Here is a 23,791-nt window from a genome sequence, read left to right on the forward strand (position 1 = left end):
GAGCTAGGCTTGGCTCCCAGCACAGGGTGAGCAAACAAATGGCAGCTGATATCATTGCTGCTGTTGGAAGAAACAAAAGCAGTGAAGACGGAAGGACCAACTTGTATTTGGCCCAGACTGGTCGCGGTGTATTGTTACACTAAGCAGGACAGGGAAAGGTGCCCTGAAAGGAAGGCTGAGGTCAGAGAAAATACACATAAAGGTAATAAAACCAATCACTGTCCCTTAAGCCTTGCTATAAAATACACCCTTGACACAGGCTAGATTAACCTCCTTGGAGACAGTGTCCAAACTGGCTTCTGTAAAGCATCCCTGTAGGGTGGGGGTGTAGGTGGGGGGAATGGCAGGGACAAGGAGAGAAGATAAAATGGGAACGCCATTTCAGAAGGGCACGCGGGATGCTAAATGACATTTCCAGGTATCATATACACATTCTTGCCTGTGCTTGCACTAGAGTAGGCTAACTGTATCTGAAGTCCAGGGTCACAGCAGACTCATGGGGAAATGGTGTCTTTGTAAGTAAGGAGGCCAGAGTATTTCACTCATACTGCTTGCAGCTCAGCAGAGCTGGACAGCTACTCCTAAAGCATCGTTCGTTCCATCCCACCAACAGAGAACCTGACTGAAGCCTTCTTACAAGTTACTCTGCGTCTCAAGCAGTCACTGAAGTAGGACGTGATAATAAATTTCGACACTTTTTGACTCAACAGTACAGTTTCCTACTGTGAAAACCCAAATATTGATTAGGTTCTGGGGAGATGCTGACCTATAGAGACCAAGAGTCAACTGCAATGACCCTGGGCAGTGGGCGCCCATTCTGGTTAGAGACCCAGAGTACATAAGCGCCCCTTGGACAGCTGGGCCTGTCGCCCGGCATATTGTGCAGAGCCTACATGCTGCAGTGTCAGTCTGGAGAGGGAGGGATTCCTCCTTTCCATGGGTAGGAGAGAATCCCCCAAAGTGAATCATGAAAATGTAATCAGCAACTGATAATCTCCCTTCAAGTCTTTGTCCTAATGTCACCTTAGAGAGGCATGTAGTGACCATTCCCCAATACTCCCCATTCCCTTGCCTGCTTTATGTCTCTTCATAATGGTTATCGCTTTATAATATACTAGATAATTTACTTATTTTCTCTTGTTTATTATTAATGTCTGTCTACTCCATACCCCATCCCATCCCAATTCCAGAATTTAAGTTTGTAACCCCAGTCTCTAGATGTTGAAAAAAATGAATGAAAAAGGGACCCCCCCCAACCCCAGAATATTTACTCATTCCAGGCACTGAGCTAGATGCTGGGAGTATAGAGAGGAACAAGACCAACTTCCTGCCCTCAAAGAGCTCACAATCAGGAAGGCAGAACAGATAAGAGAGCCAAGTATGTCCGCACACTGTGAAAGGTAACCTGATAGGTCACCCACATAGGATGTTGGGAAAATGAAGGGGCACCTAACCTAGACTGGCGGACCCTTTGGCACAATGACAGGGAAGGCTTACCAAAACGATACCCTTAAACTGAGTCTTAACGGACAAGTAATTGTTATCCACTGGCTGGTGGGGACGGCGCTTGCCGAGGCACAGAGCTAGCAGAAACATGGTTCACTTGGGGAACGGTTAGTTTCGTATAGCTGGAGGGAAGCAGGGTATGGCAAGCAGGAGCCCAAAGATCTCATCAGCCTTTAAACTAGTAAAGGGCTTTTTGGAGGGCCCTTTGGGAATCTTTGGCCATGAGGAATGGCAAGTTCGGCGGCCGTTTATTTGACAAGAAATGTCACAAAGTCAAGCCCCAGCTGCCTCAGCAGCAGCCTCTGTGCTGATCTACTAACCACGGGGTAACTGAAATCTTATCCCCCGTGGGCAATCTAAGCAAGCCACCTGTTCACCCAACAGGATGGCAGACAGTCCTTGGAGGCGTTCACAAGCTCACCAGCTCTCTTTATCCTCTTTCTCTCCTTCAGTTGGTAAGGCTTGTGATCATGAGACAGAGGAATGGCGTTCCCGTCCTTGTCACACAGGACCCCTCTCGAGTCACCCACATTGGCCACGGTGAGGTCCTTATCTGACAGCAGAGCAATCAGACACGTTGTACCTGAGAGACCGAGAGAGAGGCATTGTAAGAGGTCAGCAGTGGCACTGAGATGCAGCTATTGCTTGCTGTTACTGGATTCTTTGGTCATTAAAGCTGCTCCTGCTGGGTGAGATTTAACTCCAGACATGCTTGAGAATGATGGCTGTTCACTTCAACAACCCTGATGAAATCTGACCGTCAATTTTCTTAACCATGTTAGGACGTTACTGAAATAGCCCAGGATAACATTATCATTTTCCCAAATCCTTTTTCTTTCTGCTCCTCTTAATTTAAACACATATCCCATTTAAAAGGATTAGGAGAGAATCAAAATCAGTTTGAAGCTTCTGACAATTGATATATGTTTTTTGCTTCTCATTGGTGCCTCATTTCTGTCCCAGTTGAAAGTGGGAAGGAGAGGGTTGAGTGGGCTCCTCGGCTGGAGAGTCTGGAAGAGGCAGTAAATGACAGAAGCCGACAGCCTGATCCTACGGCTCCATGAAGGAGCTGCCTACACACACTTGCCTGCACAAAGTCTGACGCAAAGCCTGGCAGCCAGACACAGGTCAGCTTCAGCGTGGGATGGGGGCAGACTATAAAGGCAGGAGCAGAAAAACCTACAAAGACAGCAATGAGATCTAGGTAGATGGCAGGTGGGGGTTGGGGTGGTCAGAGTCAGAAGGGGAGCCAGACTGACAGGCTGCTTGCCTGGAACCTACGCAAGACACAAAAGGACAAACCCTTCTTGAAATGAGAATGGAGAAAAGCAATAGAGATGGACAGTCTGCTCCACCTCAAGCCCGGCCTTATTTCCTGCCCGGTGTCCTTTGTCCAGCTCTTCCCTCTCCCCACCGCCCCCCAGTGTCACTGAGTATGCAAATGCCTGCTGAAATGTACAACCCATTAAGCTGTGGCTTCAAACTGTTAACGCCTTTGCTTGTGAAAATTACCCATCAATGTCTTCATTAATATCTCCCTCCTCATTTAGAAGGTCATATTCTGTAACAGAATGTAAACTGTGTCGAAACAGCTTTTAGCCTTCACAGAACCATAAACAAGACTGAATTCTTAAGCAGACATAAAGAATAAAGGTCAATATCAAGAGCAGGGAGAATGATTAGAATATTTAGCATATTCAGGTATTATATTTCAGTTTGAAATTCCATTCTTAAGCCTATTTAACTCAAAACTGTCTTGGCCAGAAATGGAAATACATGAAATATTGGTCAACTCAGGATTTCTGATATGAAAAGCTTTGTGAAAGAAAAAAAAAAGACTAATCTTAGGGATTCCAAGCAAATTGCAAGTCTTTTACCTTTAAAAAAACACTGTAAAAATGAAAATGTAAACACAAAAACAGTTCATACAATTAGAAATCGTTATTCTCAGTTTTTGCTATTAGTTGCCTTTGGTCTTCAACCATTCTCACTTTGTCCTCAAGCACCTGATTGGGTTAACCTGTCTAACACAATCACAGACTATAAGGCACATTCATAAAGTTTGATGATGAAATAGATACTTTATTAGATATTGCATGGTTTGGGGGCAGTGCATTCATAGACCCCTTTGAGCTCTCTTTGGCCTTCTTCCCCTCCTTTCTCACTCTGCACGCTCTGAGAGACCATGTTCCTGACCTTGGCCTCCACTACCATCTAAGCCTGTGTCGCTAGCCTGGCTGACACTCCTGAGATCCATATCAACTGGGGTAGAGGTGTTTCGATTTGCCTATACCACCGGGGATCCACGGAAGGGGTCTGCGGCTTCCCTGTGAGAAGAGCAGAGGGATCCACCTGGCTCTGGGCCCTTTCCCCACCCCATTTCAGCAGAGCAGCTCTACACCCGTCTGTTAGCTGTACTGAGCCACCACATAAGTCTTCTTTAATAAAAGAGGGAAGGGAGAGGTCATTCCTACAGCTAGAAAAAAAAAAAACCTGAAATGTAATCGCATATGTGATTAAGAGTCACTGAAGGGTTTTAAGCAGGATAGTGTCATGATGAGATTATGTGTTCTAAAAGATCGTTTCAGTGGCAATATGGAAGATACAGTGGAACCAGGGAGAAAGACAGAGATAATGAAGATCTGAATTAATGTAGTAAACACAGAGATAGAGAGAAGACAGATTATTTAAAACCTGAATGGAGAGGTCATAGAGAGTGAAGGAAATAAAGGAGAGGGGAACAAGTCTGGGGTAATGTCCTACTATCTAGATGAGGGGAACTGGGTGCTCCATAGACAAGGACTTAAGGGGATGTCTGCTTGGGGCTTCTGGGAAGGCTTTCTCTCTCACTAAAGGAGACACAATGAAGAAACTAACCCACTTCTTTGGTCCAGTGTTGCCTCAGGTGTCTCCCAGAACCGTGGCAGCCATCTTGAACTATGAGGCCATATGCCTCTGGGTCAAGGCACTCTGCTGCGGGTAGAGCAAAGATCACTGTAAAGAGCCTGAGTCCCCAACATACCGTGGAACTGCGGAACCAGCCTGAAACTGACTTGTTCTGTGACACATTAAATATCTTTACTGCTCATGGATTTTTAAGTTGGATTTTTCTGTTCCTTTTAGCATCCTGATTCAGGGGCTTATAGTTTAATGGGGGGAGGTCTATGAATAGATTTAGAGAGGCTGCTTTGCTTTACTCACATGTTGCTGCATATACCTAAGATTTCTGGCCGCAAATTCCTTTGTCAAGGATACAATTCCATTGTTTCTGTGGGTAAAAAAGATCTCATGATGTGGATTTCAGAAACTTACTGCTTTGAAACAATGGGGGCTGCTTTTGTTAGCAATAGAATCTTAGACCTGGCCAAAATGGGTGAGCCCCAGATGGTGGAATTAGAGCTGCAGGGAGTTTTTAGGATCAAGGAAATGTCACCATTCCTTCCCTGTAGAAACCTGCCTGTATCCTGGGTGGGGGCCCAAGCATAATCTTACAAAACTGCTTCACTGTAAGCAATTTATCGTTTGGGCTCTGCAGCTGTAGTTTGGGGTTGCAAAAGACAGTTTATAATGTTATCTTACTTTACAGAACAAACTACCTTGTTGCTGAAAGATTCCAGAAAAACATGTGTCCAAGAGAAAATGGATAAAATCACCTTTTCTTTTGCTTGCATGAGGAAAAAACACCCACCAAATTTTGGCTACAAGTTTTGATATAAAAGATTTATTCCATAATAGTACTAGTCTGACAATATTACTTAATACCTCAGAATGTTTCTATATTAACAATTTAATCTAGAAAAGAATGTAATTGCAAAGCTGGAAGATATCTTGGAAATTTAACCTATTAACCTCACTTCACAGATTAAAAAAATGAAAAAAGCGAATTCCCATAGACTAGACTTCGATGTCCTAATCGAGTGAGGTCTTGCAAGTTATCTAACTTCTAAGCCTCAGAAAATGGCACCACAATCTAGTTACTCAAGCTAGGAGTCAGCCCTGTTTTTCTCGTTTCTCTCCTTTTCCTCATTCCTGACATTCAATCCCTCATTAAGTTCTGCCACTCTTACCTCTAAGGTACATCTTAAATCCCTTCAGCTCTCTTTGTTCTCATTACGTTGACTCTAGTCCAAGTCACTGTCCTTTCTAAGCTCTGCTATTTCACCAGTCAGGTGAAAAACATTGCTGGCCAGATCCTGCATGGTCTGGCCCCCACCCAAATTGTCCAATGTCATATCATACTACTCTTTCCCTTGCTTTCCCTCCCTTCTGCTGCCCAAACATGCCAATCCTTTTGTTGTCTTTGGGCCTTTGATCTCACTGTTCCTCTGCCTAGTATATTTCGTTGTCTTTGATGCTGGCTGACTAATGCATATGGATATCTTAGTTTAAGTGTGACATCATCAGAGGGGGTCTTCTCTGATTGGAGGGACCTTATCTCCTCTACTTTCCTCACTGCCCTCACAACACACCATTGTGTAAATATCTTGTATATTTATTTAAACAATTTAATCAATACCAATCTTCCCCCGTACAATGTAAACTTCACAAGGGTAAAGACATTGCTTGTTTTCCCTACTACAATGCTGATGCCTAGAACATGGCAGGTACTCAATATTTGCTGAATAAACAAATTAATAGACGAATGAATAAATAATCACACACTGTCTCTTTGATCCCGATCTGACGTAATGCTAAGCTCCTTCTGACTTGCTCTGAACATGTCCACCTAGGTCAATAGTACAATGCACACCATCTTCCAGATACTGCCACAGCAGGGAGATGCCCAACTCTAGCAAAATACATTTTATACATTGATCAAAACATGAGGACGCCTCTGTACATGTATAACGTTCACAGGCACGCTGCCTGTAACTAGAGAGAGCTTCCTGCCCAGGCCTGTCCCGAGTTCTTCCCTCCAGCCCAGGCTTCTAGTCCAATGCAAATGAAACATGGGTAGGGCTTCTACCTTACCACACCTTCCAAAGCCGTGGCACCTTGTGAAGTGATAAAAGTGCCTCGTGGTGGTCATTACATGCACATTCTGTGTCTGCTTCTGACCTCCATTTGTACTTGAGCAAACCAGGCATAGTTTCACGTTGGCCTGCTAATTCTTGTTTTCTTTAGGGAAAACCCACAAATGCAAATTATTCATTAGTCTGTTCCTCTAAACCAGAATTCTTTCCTCTGATTTAATTTCTGGAAGGCAAAGTAGAGGCACACAAGAAAATCTCTTCTAGACTGATCTAAACATTCTGGTTGGATATAATTAGGCACTTCATTCACTTGGTGAGTTGAGCTTGAGAAAAATATAAATCCTTTTTTTTTCTCTCTCTTTTTTTTAAAGTAGACTCCATATCCAGCGTGGATCTCACAACCCTGAGATTAAGGCCTGAGCTGAGATCAAGAGCTGGACGCTTAACCGACTGAGCCACTGGGGTGTCCCGGAGAAAAATGTAAAACCTAATGAAGGTTAAGTAACTTCGGTTAGTTCGGGCATCTTCGGAAACCCTAGTTATCAATATCAATATAAGTGGCTCACAAACACACCTGTTGCTGATTTCCTGACTCGTCAGTGTGGGTGAGGGGCAGGCATTATTCCTCCCTTTGAGCAGATGGGGAAATGGGGCGCAGAGAGTGTCTTATCCATGTGTCTTATCCTTGGTGACACTGCTCAAGGTGTATATACTTAGTGATTAAGTGACTAAAATACCTGGCAGTCCAGAGTGATTACGCTAGTAATAACAATGATAGACCCTATTACTGAAGTTTTTCATTATAATGTTAAACGTTTACTTACATTGTGTAATTTAATCTGCACTACCCTTTGAGATAAGGCATAATTATCCCCATTTTACAGATGGGGAAACTAGGTCTCGGGTGGCATAACAAGGTGGCCAGGTCACATATCTGGACGGTCTGACTCCACTTTAACAATCAGCACTTCTTCCTGTTCTAAGCTGTTCTCCTCCTCCTCCCAGAAGTAGAGATTTCTGTGACCTCTTCCCATATTTCTGTTTTGAATAGTCCCCATCAACTCGCCCCCTTTTACAGTATACACTGGTGCAAGTCACAGAACAGTTTGTGAATCCAGACAATATTTGATCATGTGATATGAAGTTGATTTAATAGAATGGTGACTGTATTCACTTAAACAAAGCTGGTACAGTGAAAATTCTCAATAATGAGCAATCAGAAGGCAGCCAAACCACTCCGAAATCAAAGACAAGTGGCTGGGATGAGTTGACCTCTGGGTCCTTCTCAACTTTAATATGCTGCTGCTCTTGAATTGGAACTGCAGGCCCCAGTGTCTCCAGGGAAGTAGGTCATGTGTTAGGAAAAGCCTGTGGCCCTCTTGGAGGAGTCTTATCCTCTTACTTGTGATAGGAGCACGGGTTCTGAAATGTTTTCTGCTCTACGAAAGGGCAGGCATGAGGATAAGGAACAGGGGACCTCAGGTTTCGGTGTCAGGGCCACAACACGGCATGTGGGTGGGGCTTGTGGCCGACACAGGGGAAGGGGGCAGCTGCTCCTCAGCAGTTAAGGTCACTGCCAGGTGGGAATATGGCCCCTTGTGAATAGTGCTTCAGATGTTTAAGAAAGTTTATTTATTTATTTAAGTAATCTCTACACGCAACGTGGGGCTCGACCTCACAACCCTGAGATGGAGAGTCACATGTTCTTCTGACTGAGCAGTCAGGCGCCCCTTTCTTCAGATTTTGTAAGGGAAGCCATTACTATGTGAACTCTCCTGATACTTATTTATTTTTTTAAGATTTTTTTATTTGTTAGAGATATATCTCCTGATATTTATTTATTTATTTGTTATTTTTTATTTATTTGTTAGAGAGAGAGCACAAGTAGGGGGAGCAGCAGGCACAGGGAGAAGCAGACTCCCCGCTGAGCAAGGAGCCCCAGGAGGGACTCGATCCCAGGGCCCTGGGATCGTGACCTGAGCCGAAGGCAGACGCTTCACCAACTGAGCCACCAGGCATCCCCAACTCTCCTGATTTTTAAATGTTGGCAGCTTTTATTTAAAAAAAAAAGGCGCAAGCCAAACAAAAGGCAACTGTGGTCAAATGATTCTTTGACTCATTAGACTAACAGCCTCCCTTTGGGCCAGGGTGATGCCTTCCTTATTCACTGTTGTGTGTGTGTATACACGTTTCTATATGTGTGTGAGCTATATACAGCACTCCTTGCTGTATCCCATAACAGGGCTCTGCACACTGCGCAGACTCCGAATGCTAAGGCCGGTGCTAAGCACTGAGCGGACATGAGGTGCTTTTGCAACCCGTACTAATGGTAGCATTGGTACGACTCACACCTTGGACTTTGTAAATATAGATATTCTAACCATGTAAATATTCATACCCTTATTTAACAAATATATTAGCAGGGTTATCTAGGTGATAAGATTTTAGACTACTTTGTTTTCTTTATACTTTTCTGTATTAAGATGAACACGATATGTCATTTAAAACCAAAATGTATTCAGGACACTTCAGGAGCGTATCCACTGAATAAACCAAAATATACAAGACATGAAACAGGAAAAGCAGAGCTGACAATCTTGGTACAGGTGGAAACAAAGCCCAGGAGCATAGCAGTGACAACGGTGACAGCAGCCCTGCCCACAGATAGTTCAAGTTCAGATTCAAATTCTATCATCAGTGACTATCCGTCAATGACTCAGTGACAGACAAGCAAGCCCCCCTGTCTTTAGGCCTGCACCTCCCCCACCCCCTGCCCAACAGCCTCACCTTATGCCTAGCAGAGCTACTTTCAGCTTCTACTCAGAGCAGAACTCCCCGCCCTGGTGCCAAAGCACATTACCCTCAATCCCTTACACTCCCCACCCCCACTTTCTGTATGCCCACAGCTGTGATTTAAAAATTGGAGTCACATGGGGTGCCTAGGTGGCTCAGTCAGCTAAGCATCTGACTCTTGGTTTCAGCTCAGTCGTGATCTCAAGGTTGTGAGATGGAGCCCCATGTCAGGCTCTGCTCAGTGTGGAGTCTGCTTAAGACTCTCTCTCCCTGGGGCGCCTGGGTGGCCCAGTCGGTTAAGCGTCTGCCTTTGGCTCAGGTCATGAGGATCGAGCCCGGCCTTGGGCTCCCTCTCCTCCTGGCTCGTGCCTGCTCAGGCTCACTGTTGCTATCTCTCTGTGTCTCTCTAATAAATAAATAAAATCTTTAAAAAAAGACTCTCTCTCCCTCTCAAATAAATACATGAATAAATAACTCTTTTTTAAAAAAAGATAAAAACCAGAGTCTCAAGAATCCTTATTTTCTGAAATTCACCTTACCACAACATTTTCTTATGCAAGAGATACTGTAATTTTATTTCTTCTTGGAGTGGGAGTGGGAGGCCAGGCAGAATGGGGAAAACCGGGTAGAATGAACATAGCTCAGGAGCCTTGCTTCATAAATGCTCCGGGACATGCTCCCACACAATGCCACATAGTGACTCCCCTCTGTGACATCAAGTCTTTTGTAAAAGTATAAGGAAAAGTGCCATTTTTTTCTTTAGGAAAGGGAGCAAGAGATTGAGGGTGGGGTGGAGAAGAGGTCACCAGCGGTAGGGAAGGGGAGAGGGAGAAGGGGACATACACACATGCAGATGCATGGGAGAGGATTTCAGTGAAGGTGTTAACAGTCTAAAGGCCGTTCAATGTATGCAGCGTAGGAAAACCAACACATTCGTAGGATGAGGAGAAGTAGGTTTACCTTGTAAAGGTCTGACAATGAATGTTAGCTCAATAACACAATTTCAGGCGAGATGACATCAGGGCTCGGTGACTGACAGAAATTATATTGGTGAGCAACATATTGGAAACAGAGCAGGCGAAGGCAGTCATTAATGAAAGAATCATGGGGAATGATAAGATCACTGTCAGCAGGGACTTCCAGCCTCCACCTCCCGTAGCCACCGCTGCGCAGAGCCCCGAAACACAGATAAAGTGCCAGGTAGTTTGTAGATAAGACTCCCCGGCCCCCATCCCCTGTCTGCATAATCTTTACGTCCGCCAAAGTTTGGCCTGCTCAGAGCTTGTTCACTGGTCTTTCTTGTAGGAATTAACGCCATGACAGAGACAGTCCTGTCAGGGCCGATCTGTTGTCTGGAAAGCTAAAGAGCTCTAAGCTTTCCTTCTTTATTCCTTTTCTCTCATCTACTGCCTGAGTCCTTGTAGTCCCTGCTCTAAATTCTCTCAGATGCAGGCCCTTTTCAAGGTACCTGGGCTGGGAGAATCACCACTCTTTAGGCTAACTCTGTAGACAAGGTTATTGAATTAATACTAATTAACGACTCATACTAAAAATAAATAGTTCCAGTGCAATGAGTCTTGTAGTGATGAGCCTGAAAGCTATTTTGTGCTACGAGAGCCTTGAGTGGGAGGTGTTTGGAAAGAGATCTATGTGTGTAGAGAGGCTTGTACGGGCCCAGTGATGAGAACTACCACATACTGACCATTTATTATGAGCCAGGCCCTATGCCCAGTCCTTGACATATGTAATTTCTTTAACCTTAAGAGCCTATGAGGTACTATTATCTCCATTTTGCAGATGATAAAACCGAGATTAAGGGATTAGCTCAAAGTCACGCAGCTAGTGAGAGGCAGAGCTCAACCAGTGTGTTGCCAGAGTGTTTGCTGCTTTCAACCTCGGGGCAGGCGGTTGCTAGCCCGTATTTAGCGTTTTTGTGCAAAGCAGAAAAAGGTATTTCTTCCCTAAGACGTTTTATTACCATCACCATAAAATCACTAAAATACATTTTCAAGTTGATAATGACCACAGCGTGAACGGTGCCTCCTAACGCTGTGTGGTCAAACCTGCACAATGATATGGGGAGCCCTGCTTCTCAGGCCGTACCCGGCCCCCAGCCACCCCAGGAAGAAAGCACCATAGAAGAAGGCCACTCAATGAGGAATTCCAGCAGAAGAGCACGCGGACTCGTAGGAGCCCCAAAGCCAACCTGAAGAATGAAATATTGTTAGCAACATCTTTAAGGCCACATGGGAGTGTTACTGAGTGTTAACTGAGGACGCATTAAGGACTTCTTTACTCCAGAGCCGAAGTACTAGTATGGCAAACTATCTCTGCGGGTTTCCAAAGGGAAGAAGCAGGGATGGGACACACCCACATATTCAGGGAGGCTTATGTGAGTCCCTGGGCTGGGCACAGACAGAAAGCTCCTCCAAACTGCACCTTTTTGGGTCCTCCTTTGCAACCCAAAGCTGCCTCAACTCCCCCCCATCACATGCCAGAGGGCAGAGTGGCAGGAATAACATTTTATGAGAAAAAGGTCTATTACAAATTGTGAATTTTCATTTCCTCAGTGAGATTTTTGCCTGAGCAAAAATTTCACCCATTGGGTTTGACACTCGCTGAATGTGAGCCAGTCAACTTGATAACAAATCCTATTATTTTAAACCCTAGTGCTATGTGGTTTAATTCTAGACTTACGTACACTTGGGCTCTTCCTTGGCAAAAATTTAGTAATAAATAAAATGACTAGAAGAAATAAGGAAGAGTTGATGAGTGCCAGAAAGGTCTTTTCCACAAATGAGGTGTGACATCCTAAATATGAAAAATAATCTATTTAATGGGGTGGGGGGAGGTCATAATTCAAGCTTTTAGAATCCGATGGAATATATTCATTTAATTTTCACACTTCACCAGAGTTAAAGTATAGATGTGTCATCTGATGCTCTTGAATGCCGTTTTGAAATTGAAATGTTCTTCAACTTTACTTTCAACTGTTGTAATAATAATCTTTTTTTCACCTTTGAGTGTGGCCTATGGACATCCTTCTAATCCTTCCTTTTCGGTTAAGTATGAACACGTTAAAGAGAGCTGGTTTCTATTAAACTGATCTCATGCATTGGGGAGTCTTAGAAAGCCCTAGCAGGTCCTCTTGCTGCAGGAGCTTTCATCCATACTTGCTGGACGTGACTATTTTGAGGTAGAAGTAAGCAGACAAGCTTTTGTGATGCCTACTGATACACTTCTCGTAACTACTGCTAACATTTAGTTCAGATGATAGCATGCTCCTGAGCTTAATTTATAATGACATTATCACATACTGGATCCTAAGTCCAGTATCTATTAATGATAAATAACATTAATTTCATGGTTCTTTGATTCTTCCCACATAAGCCAGAGAAGCACTGGCTACATTTTTTCATGTCTTCACGTGATTTGAGAATTCTTCAGTGAGATATCTCACTTCTCTTTAGGGTTCCCAGCAAATTACAAGTACTGTCTCTGCTTCTTTATGAATGCTGTGGGAGTGGGTATAATAGGAACTTCGGAAATTGAGCTTTATAAAAGGGCCGTTTGCTTTTTAATAAAAGGCAGAGAGGAGAAAGGCGGAGAGAGAAGAGGGGAGAGGAAGCCTGATTCCTCTGGTGCTTTAACCACGAATTACACTTTTTTTTTACTTTTTTTCTTAGTGTAGAATCACACTTTCTTTGACTTTTTTTCTCTTAGTGTAGAATCAACCCTCTACCCTTTGGTTTCAATTAAAAACAAACCTGGCCTTTGAGTTTATTCATTTATTGTTATTTAAATTACCGCATAGCTATAAATCTATTTACATATTCATGTGTTGGAAGAACGCCATTTGGAGATATCCACTGAAGTTCCTGCCCTTGCATCCCTTGCGTGTCTACGACCCTCCTTCATTCAGTTTGCGGCACTTGTCATCCTAGGGAAGACTAGGATTGCTGCGGCCAAAGTGCAAAGAAAAAGAAGTAGTCACGTGTAGCTTTTCGGCTTTAAAGAGACCATGGAAACTCACAAAGAAACAGTATTCTCAAGAGAAAAATCTTTTTGAGCATCCATCAGCCCACATTCTGGACTAAACCACAGGCATATGAAGATGGAGCAAACAGCGGGTTTTCCTGCCCATGAGTCCTTCCTTCCTGCCGGCCCCCCCACTGAGGTTGGCCAAGTGGTGGGGGTGGGGGAGATGGAGCGGAGACAAAGAGGAAAACAGGAGGGTGTCTTTGATGTGTGGGTTTCCTAGAATCACATGGAACTTGAAGCACAGAAGAGCTAAATCTTGCTTTCCAGGGCACAGTCCAAGAAATCATAAACCTTCGTCCTGGTACGGAGACGCAAAGGTTGAATGAGCTCATGAATGCAGCCTCGTGTGAAGCAGACAGAACCACTGAGAAGTGCTGGGCTTCCCCTGAGGGAGGAACGGCAACCCTCAGGTGCTTCAGAGCTGGGATGAGTGGGCCTTCCAACCACAGGTTCTGGACACCCTGGGTCATCCCAGCAGATACCAGGACAGTAACAACATTCAGACACTCAGATCACCCCTGGGGAAAAGGGGATGAAAACATGAACTTAATATAAGAACCTGAGAAAAAATCAGGAAATAATGCAATATATCTGGAAGTAAATAGAGCAAGATTTTAGTATCAGGTCCAATGTGGATTCAAAAATCCAAGCTATATTCAGTTCTAGAGAGAGAAATGAAGCGACATCTTTATACGTTTGTTTTGCAGCCGTGTAGTGTGTGTGGATGGATAGATAGAGGATAGGTATCTCCTGTCTATTGCACATTACACATTTTAAATTTTACGCTGGCCTAGAAGTTATGAAATTTAATTTAAAAAAATACTATAGCCAGTACCAAAACTGTTTGATAACCAAGCGTGACTTCCCTGGCCACCGACTCAGCACACATCTACTACTGAAGAATTCTAGCTGGAAGAAGAAACAGTCTCCAAAGCCATTTGCCCTTGAGAAGCATGCCACTGGCAGTTTCTGCAGTTACACATAAATTATTTCCAGACGATCTCTTCCGTCCAAGCACAACAGAGTCACTGATATCCCCATTTAAAGGGACAAAATAAAGGCTGTACACTTATGTTCATTTAGAACAAATAAATAAAACCAAATCAGATTTGGGCCAATTTGATCCAATACTTACTAACGTTCCAGCTTGCTTTGGATTCAGTGGACCATGAAAACGACTCAAAAGCTGTGTCTCCGGGCAAGCTGCTGTCCTAAAGATCTGGTAAAATCCTTCTGGCCCGTCTGGATGCATATCAAAAAGTGATATCCCATCTATGCCTCAACAACTGGGACAATACCAAATGGTGTAGTCAGTTGGGTGACCCCGATTCTTGGTTTTGGTTCAGGTCATGGTTTCTGGGTTGTGAGATCAAGCCCAATGTTGGGCTTCAAGCTCAGTGTAGAATCTGCTTGGGATTCTCATTCCCTCTCCTTCTGTCCCTCCTCCCGGCTCTCTCTCTCTCTCAAATAAACAAATCTTTTTTAAAAACCTGGGAAAATACAACCATGTTACTTTGTGAAAATGACCTTCTTTCTCCTCTTTCTCATACCTCTATCTCCTGCACCTAATAATAAGATTGTGTCTGTGTGCTCATGCTAACTAGTTTTATGTTCTTTGTTCCCTCATTCAGTGCCTACTGCATGCAAATTACTAGGCTTGATGCTGGAACAATAAAGATAAATAAGATACAGTCCTTAATCCCAAGGCATTTACTGCCTGATGACCAGATGGAAACAGACCTTAGAATCCTGCCTGCAAATGCTTTGACAGTGCTATGAGAGTCTGGGTGTGTGGATGGGAATGATGGCAGGGAGGGAGCTTGGCTCGGTCTGGGGAGATGGTAGGTGGTGGGGAGAAATCCAGGGAGGACGATGGGAGGAAATGAGACTGTAGCCCTCTCTCTTTTTTTTTCTTTTAAAGATTTTATTTATTTATTTGAAAGAGAGAGAGAGTGTGCGTGCGAGAGAGCATGAATGAGGGTGGGCAGAGGAAGAGGGAGGAAAAGACTCCCAGCTGGGCAGGGAGCTCGACACGGGGCTTGACCCAGGACCCTGGGATCATGACCTGAGCCGAAGGCAGACGCTTAACAGACTGAGCCACCCAGGCACCCCAACCATAGCCCTCTCTTGAAGGTGCAGCAGGCTAATGAATTTCTATAGCCAAAAGAAAGAGGTATAAAAAAATTTGGCATAAAGAAAGAGGTAAAAAAAAAAAGAATCTGTAGAATAAAAATGCACAAAAGGAACAGTTTTCTAAAGGGGGTTTCCTCCTATTTCACTTTTGAAACAAGGAACAGAATAAACACTTGTTTATACTCTTTGACTCAATAATGCCAATTCTTGAATTTCATCCTAAAAAAATAATCAGAGATGTGAACAGAGCCTCATGTACGAGGACTGATCTCACAGAATTATTTAGAACAGCAAGATAACAGAAATAATGAAAATGAGTAGAGATATATTCATTATGAAATATCCAAATAATAAAGCACAGTATAAACATTAAATCTACTGTTCCTTAAGAATATATATTGTCATGAGAAAGTGCTCATAAGTGAAAAATGAAATAAAACTGTACATAAAATTTCTTTAAAAATATATTACAATCAGTATTTTTACTTGAAAGAAACCATACAAAATATTATTCTAATTTTCATTTACTTCAATAAATATGTATATAAATATACACAGAAGATTAAATGGAAACAAAAGAAAATATCGCTTATTAAGGCTGGTTTAAAAAATTTTTTTGAAAAACTTTCTGAATTTTCCACATTTAATGTAATTCATTTATAGGAATTATTTCACTTTTACCAGATTCAGTGCTTTTTACTTTTGTGTTCTTAATGTGAGGCACTTATTTCTCCTTCCTACTGAGAATCTTCTGCCATGGTCCACAATGACTTGACAGGACTTTCTGTTTAGTAGTTCAATTTTCCTTGCTGAACCAGCCTGGCATTTCAGTTAGACTGAGGCTACCCGACTGAAATACCAATAAGCCTTACTGCCTTCACCTTCTCTGCTTTCATTTTGGCCAGTGTAGTTCCAAGGAAAGAAGAAACAGTATCAGGAAGAACGCCAGGCCCCAGACTCATCATGGGTGGTGCTCGGAAGGCTCTGGGTTTGCAGATATCACACTTGGGGCACACTACCACATGACACGATTAGATGCTGCTCCCCAGAAAGGGACAAGGGATGACCATCGAGGGTGGACGGCAGCAGGAACCGACTGACTGTGACACAACTGTTGCACAAGAAACCTTTACCAGGGAGAGCCAGTTTCCAAGGCAGCCAGGTGGTTCCTTCTACAGGCCCTGGCTAACTGGGTGTCACATTACAGAAGGCGAGGCTGAAGGAAGGTCAGGGGAGAGAACAGGAGACGAAAGAGGAGGAGTTACAGGATGCCAGAACTTCGAGTCACAAAAGAAAATGAAAGTCATTAACTATAAGCTACAATGGGCCAGGCACTCTGCTTGCTGCTCACACATACCGGGCCTCATTTAGTTTGACAAAAGTCCTGCAAGGTATATATCACCATTATCATCATCATCATCCCTCCATTGTACAGATTTGGAACAAGAGGCTCCCCAAGGCCACAGAAGCTTTTGGGTGGAAGAGCTGGAATTTGAACCCAGGTCTGACACCTTCAATCAGGCTTCTAAAATTTTCTCTCAGACGTGTGGCAAGGACGCAGTCAGTTTGGGCAGCAAATAGCTTTATTTAAGGATTCTCTAAAGCTTGTATGTGCTTCTACTAAAGAACAATACGGGACAATATATAACTTAGATATTCAAAGAAAACTTTTTGGTCAAGTGTACTAATGCTGTATAAAATTTTTTTTAAATTGTTTTTTTTTAATACATGGCTGAATGGGAAAATGAGGACGTGGTTTTCTGTGGGCAGAACAATAATAAAGTGAAAACCCAAGGCGTAAGTGAGGGAGAGGGGTTGATCGGTTTGGAAGCACTGTCCGACACACACCGTCTCCCAGATCCCTGAGACTACGTCATGCTGGAAGGGGCCCTGGGGCATTTAGAGTGTAAGGCTTCCAGTGCAGCAGATGGAGGCTTGGATAGTATTCGGTTTGTGGAGTGATGTCAAATACTTCTTCCGATCATCTGCAGTGACATTGCTAATTTCCGTTTATCAAACGAGGCAACAGGTTCAGGAACTAAATCAGTGGCTGGTTTGCAAGGGAACCAGAATGTAAGCTGCATTTCAGTGGCTCAGTCTGGTACCCTGAGCATTTTCCCCAACTCTGGCATATTCCGGGCTGCTAGCTCGAGCCTCTGTTGAACCTAAAAGCTCCTATTTTCCAAGTGTGAAAAGAAAGCCTCAGCAGTTACAGGCCCACGAGCTGAAATCGACACTTCAGGCATGAGCCTCAGGAACACACCTGGTAAAGGAGCTGGCCGGGTCAGGTAAGAAGGAGATTCTATAATTAAACAGGGAACACTGTGCTCTGAGTAAGTCTAAATCCCCTCTTGACCCTAACTTACTATGTGAACTGCGGGCGACATCTCTTGAACCGACAATCAGAGTACTCCAAGGCACACCACCCCCGTTATCCGAGCACTACCCCCAGCATCCCCGGAAAGCCCTCCCTCTGCTTGGCAGCGAGAAGTGAAGCTTCGCAGGTCCCCACCGCTCCCCTGGATCCACCCCAACCTGAACTGGCTTCTTTTGAAGGTAGTTTCTTCACTTGTCACCAGCCTGCTTTCCAGCCAAAGTAATGAAGCCAACCTCTGACCTGAACAGAAAACAAGGTTTTTAAACATGAAGTATGATTCATGTGATTGAATTTTGTTTAGAGCCCCACAGGGGGAATGTTTCTCTTCACTACTTCACTTCTTGGGCTTCCTGAATAGGCAAAATGTTTGCAGGAGCCTCACTCACTCAGAGGTGGTCCTGGCCCACAGACAGCACAAAACTGCCAGGCAGCAGGGATGTGGGGCAGGAGGACACTCCCACATGTGGTTTCCCATGTTGGCCTGGCCTCATACAGCCCCTGAAGGAGCTATAAACCCCAGGGTGGCATTGTCTCTGACTTGCTGAGTTTCTGCCGCTCTGGCTGCAACAAGATTCTGGCTGAGCGTATAAATGATGCATATATAGCCTCTGAACTCATCTGCGAGCTAGCCTGGAGGCTGAAGTTATTCATTCATTTAGCAAGCTTTTAACCAGCACTTTCTGGTTATAAATAGCTTCAGATGAACTGTCACTCCTTGCCAGGCATTCTGATAGGAACTGGGGACTCAAAAACAAAAGATGAAGTCTCGAGGTGAAGAAGTCACAGTTTAGTGGGGTGCCAGAGGGGAGAGAACAGAAAAACAATTCTATTTCGGTTGAAGTTGAAGCAGGTTGAAACCTGCTTGCAGGGGTATGAAAAGAAGATATCTGAGCTGAGTTTTGACTGATGATGAATAGGAGTTAGCGGAACAAAGTTGGTGGGGAGGAAGGCTCGGACTGTGTGTATATGTCTGTGTATATGTACGTGTACGTGTGTATGCGTGCACGTGCGTGGGGGTGGGGGTTAAGGAAAGGAATGAAAGGGGATCTTTTTTCTTCTTCCATACCCAAGAAAGATTTTTCAAATATTCTTTTCATGTGATAACGACTAAGACAGCTGACTTAACATGAGTCCAAATATATGTCAAATCTTAAAATGGAAATTAGTGACATTAAGAAATGTCAAAGCTCTTAAACATCACCGAGTTGTAAATATGAATATGGACCCACATGCTATTTAAGAAAATTCTGTTTAGAAAGAAAACATGATGAAGCAAATTCCCAGTCTGACTTTAGAATGTTCACAAATCATCCATATGGAATTTTCTGTGATTACCTAATTAATAGTAGAAGCTTTGACCATATGCTGTAGTGCCCAATTTCCGCACTGGAGATAGTAAATTACTGTACTTGATTTTCTTTTGCTCTACTTTCAGTTTACATGCTTAACCTTCTACAGAGTTTTTGCTTGCTTGCAGATTTAAATGAATGTACAAAGGGAAATTCCCAGCCTTCGGGATCTTAAATTAAAAACACATGTTATTTCAGTCCTCTGTTAATGATGGGTGACTGACATTCAGTTGAGGAGTTTAATAAAGGTGGGGAGGAGTGTCTTAGCACTACTTAAGAATTAAATCTCTAAGGCTATAATTTAGAAATAATTCTAGAACTATGTATTATACTGAAAGTTCCTGATTACAAAACACTGAACTGTCACTCCATGAAAGAATTATTTTAATATAAAGAATAAAGGGTTATCCAGAGATAAAAGAATGTATTTCACTAAGCATCAAGGAATTGACCAGCTAATACTTTTCAAAATATGATCATGAACTCTAGCAAATTCTTATGGCCTTCGAGAGGGTACACAAATGGAATAATCCATCTTAGACCCAAACCTGGTAGATTTATACCTAGTTTCCAAAGGGAGTATAGGTTGCCTGAGATTTAGGAACACATTTCTGGAAGTCAACTTTTAAAGATTCAAAGGCTTGCAGAAACCAGATTTTAGCATCTATATTGGACAAGTTTATTTAATTCAGACTCCATTTGATCAAAAGATGGAAAACAAGTTTATTCAATGCTTTCTACCTAAATTTGCCAAATAGTACAAGTTACATATTATAATTTAAAACATAGTGAGGTACGAGCTTCATACAATTCTAAGAGAAACTGAACCTTGGAAGTTCCAATACTAAGATAGCTTCAGATGAAAAAAATACATGCTTCCTCTCTACTGCTTCCCCATTCAGTTACCCTGCTTTGTAACAGGACAGAGCACCAAGAACCTGGATCATTTTCCAGAGAGTCTTTGGGACTGGCTCTTCCTTGACTGGCAGAACCACTGAAGAAAATGGAAAAATTTTCACATGATTGTCAGACTAATTACTAAAGAGGAGAGACTGAATTATAATACACACCAAGAAGATGTACTTATGATAAAGAATGAAAAGGTGTCAGGATGGAGTCAATTTTGTTTTTGAACAGAAAAATAAAACTCCTGCCCACACGTATTGTTATATACAACCTATAACTAGCCTTCTGCTACAAATTATGTGAAGCAATGTGACTTAGTCTATTGCTGAAGAAATGGATACAAGATTGATTCATTCATCATGATTGCAGCTAAAACATTTATTATTTCACACAGCTTCTGAAGGAATCCTAGAATGGTTCAGCTCGGTGGTTGGGACTCAGCGTTTCTCATGAATTTGCGGTCAAGCTGTCAGTTACCTGGGGCTCAACGAGGGGCAGGTACTCTTCCAAGCTCATTCACCTGGCTTTTGGCAGGCCTCGGTTCCTCACTTTGTGAGTCTCTCCAGTGGCAGCCCAAGTGTCCTCATGACATGGCAGCTGACTCCCCACTCCCCAAGCTGCCTCATGATGACAGCGGACTTCTCTCGGAGCAAGTGATTCAAGAAACAAAGGGAGAACACGAGAGATACCCAACACAGAAGACACAGTCTTTTTAGAACCTAATATCAGACATGATGTCTGGTCATTCTATCTTCGGTCACAGAAGGGACTTACTATGTCCAGCCCACACTCAAGAAGAGACAAGTTAAGCTCCACCTCTTGAGAGAACAAGCATCAAGGAATATGTCGGAATATCTTTAAAACCATCACAGTAAATGTTTGCTAATGGTTACCATTATCAGAAAATAAAAATCGAAACTAGCAAAGCATAGATCAAAATATGAAGGATTTTTAAAAAAGGATTTTTACTTTGAATACTGACTTCCTTTAGGATGAAAAAATGAGGGACTTTCTAGAGAACTAATCCTCATCGAATCAAGAAATATAGTCACATGGGGCACTTGGGTGGCTCAGTCAGTTAAGCATCTGCCTTCTGCTCAGGTCATGATCTCGGGGTCTTGGGATCAAGCCCCATATCAGGCTCCTTGCTCAGTGGGGAGTCTGTCTCTCCTTCTTCTTCTGCTCCCCCCCTGCTTGCGCGCATGCAGTCGCTCTCTCTCAAATAAATAAATAAAATCTTAAAAAAAAAGAAATATAATCACATGGGATTTCACCTTTTCATTCTTAGATTCTTGGCAGGAAAAATGGACTTGTCACATACCTTTTTAGCTTTAATGGGAATCTTAAAATCATGGATCTCTGCTCTGAAAGCACCCTTGAATTTCCAGCATTAAATAGAAATAGAATGCCCTGACTGGTGACCACAGGTTGATGGTGATGAGCAAAGAGACTGATGGTAACATGAATAAAAAGGAAAAAAAAAACAAAACCGTATAAACATGAAAGAATGCACACTGTGCAACAAAAACTCCCTCACAGCTCTGTAATGTCTTGCACAGCACCTGGCTTGGCTTCACCAAATTCTACAACTATATATGTAAAATTCACTATTTACTAAAAGAGAATAACAACAGCTCACATTTATTGAGTACCTACTCTGTACCAAGCATTGCTCTAAGTGCTGTACACATATTAATTCACATAATTCTCACAGTAATTTTATTAATAAAGCTCTTAGTATTCCCGTTTTATGGATAGAGGAACTAAGACATAAAGAGTAACTTGCCCAAGATCACATAGATGTTAAGGGAGAAGATGGGACTTAAACCCACACACCCTGGAACCACTGCCTTCCATATATACACTTATAATTAGCCATTCCCCAGGAGTGAAGAACTTATCAATGAAGATACGTCAAGTCAGTAGGTATATTGTATGAAGAGGATAATTAGGGAAGATGTGCTATACTTTTGTGGGAGGGAGACAAAAAGGTAGAAAGGTCACCAATTTGGATATTAGTTAATGTTGCCCCAAAAGTGGTTCTGAATTTAAGACTGAATAGGTCAAAGTAGATTCTGATCTTCTCTTTCTTAGGAAATCTGAGTCATAGCTTAATTCAGACTTCCTGGTATAATGTTTCCCCCTTTATTTCTGTGGTTTCTGGTGATAAAAATAAAAGAGGGCATCACATGTGCAGCCTATTAACTGGAGACAACCAAGAAATGTTGAAATCAGCTGGCTGGGCTACCGTGACCCTTTCTGAATATGTTAAGCCATAAACTGAAAAGCACTGCAAAAAACACCTAATGTGTTCAAACCTGAATAATGTCCTAAAGACAGCAAAACCATCTATTAGGAATGTCCTGGAACTGGAGAAGACTGAAACAATCTGTAGGGTCACTTTAATGTTCATAGCAGGAATCACCATTTATACTCATACATTTCACAATTTTATTTAGTTGGGAAATCAGCCAATCATTCTGACGCGGGTAAGTTTTTAGTCCTGTACTTCTCCCATTCATGTCATTTTAATCCTGCATCTCTTAATCTTTTTATTCATTTCTTAGCAAGTATTTCTAATATGAAAAACAAAAAGAAGCTGTAAGTATCTTCCCTTCAAACAATGAGACAAAGCTCTCAGCACTTCTGAAGACAACTTGATCTAGTAACACAAGGTCAGGACTCTGCAATGACAGGATTTCAGGGAATGTTATATGCTAGTAGGAGATCTATATCTATGTCTATTTGAGTAAGGAAGTCTTCCTTGTGCTTTTTTTTTTTTAAGATTTTATTTATTTATTTGAGAGAGAGAGAGAGACAGAGAAAGCACCAGTTAGGGGAGGGGCAGAGAAACAGACTCCCCGCTGAGCAGGGAGCTGGGGGGGGGGGGCTGCCACCGCTGCGGGCTCGATCCCAGCACCCTGGCATCATGACTTAAGCCAAAGGCAGACACTTACCAACTGAGCCACCCAGGCACCCCCTTGTGCTTTTCAAAGTAGGTGATGCTAACTCCATCTATGTGTAAGCCTAGCCCTTGTAATCAATTTTTAAGTCACTCTGGTGTTCACAAATTACTCAGGGGTGACCTACCGGGTGACAGAACAATGAACCAAGGTGAGAGTAGGATCTCTCTTTGAAAAGTGGAATGAATACCCAATCCTAACAGGATACACTGGAGGTAATTTCATTACTGGCACTTACAGGAAAAGGAACTGGCTCCACTTTAACCATTTGATTAAATCTATTGATACTATTAAAAGGAAGTCGTTTTAAACTTAGCCTCTTGTGTTCAAGCCCTGAAATAAAGTGAGCTGGGGGAGGTAGGAAGAAGACAAAAAGGTAGAAAGGGCAGCTCTGTTAGACAGTGGTTTCTCTTCTGCATTTCCCCCCCGGCAGAGGAAGATGCTATTGCTGCACGCTTGTTGCCCTATTTCACACTCCCATGACCTCTACAGAAAAGCTGTTTGGGATTCAACAGCACCATCAGCAGGTGAGCGAAATCAGGGGCACCGTCACCACAGACTGTTGCCGGTTCTGCTTCGGGATGCAGAACACATGGCTGCCATCCCCAAGGCAGGGAAGAGTCGTTCTGCCAGAGTGTGACGGCAAGAACGGGAGCTTTCGATCATACAGCCTAGCTTCATGGTCTAGCTAGATACCTTCAGGCAAATGACCAAAGCTCTCTTGGTTTCTGCAATATATAGCAAGACCCA

General features: G+C 43.0%; 1 protein-coding gene across 5 annotated transcripts in view; it reads right to left on the reverse strand.

Annotated features, from left to right (window-relative positions):
• The window catches only part of PPM1L (protein phosphatase, Mg2+/Mn2+ dependent 1L), a 281,955-nt gene that overhangs the window by 4,598 nt on the left and 253,566 nt on the right, over positions 1-23,791 (reverse strand). For all 5 annotated transcript variants that reach the window (XM_026497404.4, XM_044383522.3, XM_057316098.1 and 2 more), the window contains exon 3: positions 1,928-2,089. In XM_026497404.4, coding sequence (XP_026353189.1) covers positions 1,928-2,089 — 162 coding nt within the window. The remainder of the gene's footprint in view (positions 1-1,927; positions 2,090-23,791) is intronic.

This window comes from Ursus arctos, unplaced genomic scaffold, assembly GCF_023065955.2.
Source record: "Ursus arctos isolate Adak ecotype North America unplaced genomic scaffold, UrsArc2.0 scaffold_20, whole genome shotgun sequence".
Lineage (NCBI taxonomy): Eukaryota > Metazoa > Chordata > Mammalia > Carnivora > Ursidae > Ursus > Ursus arctos.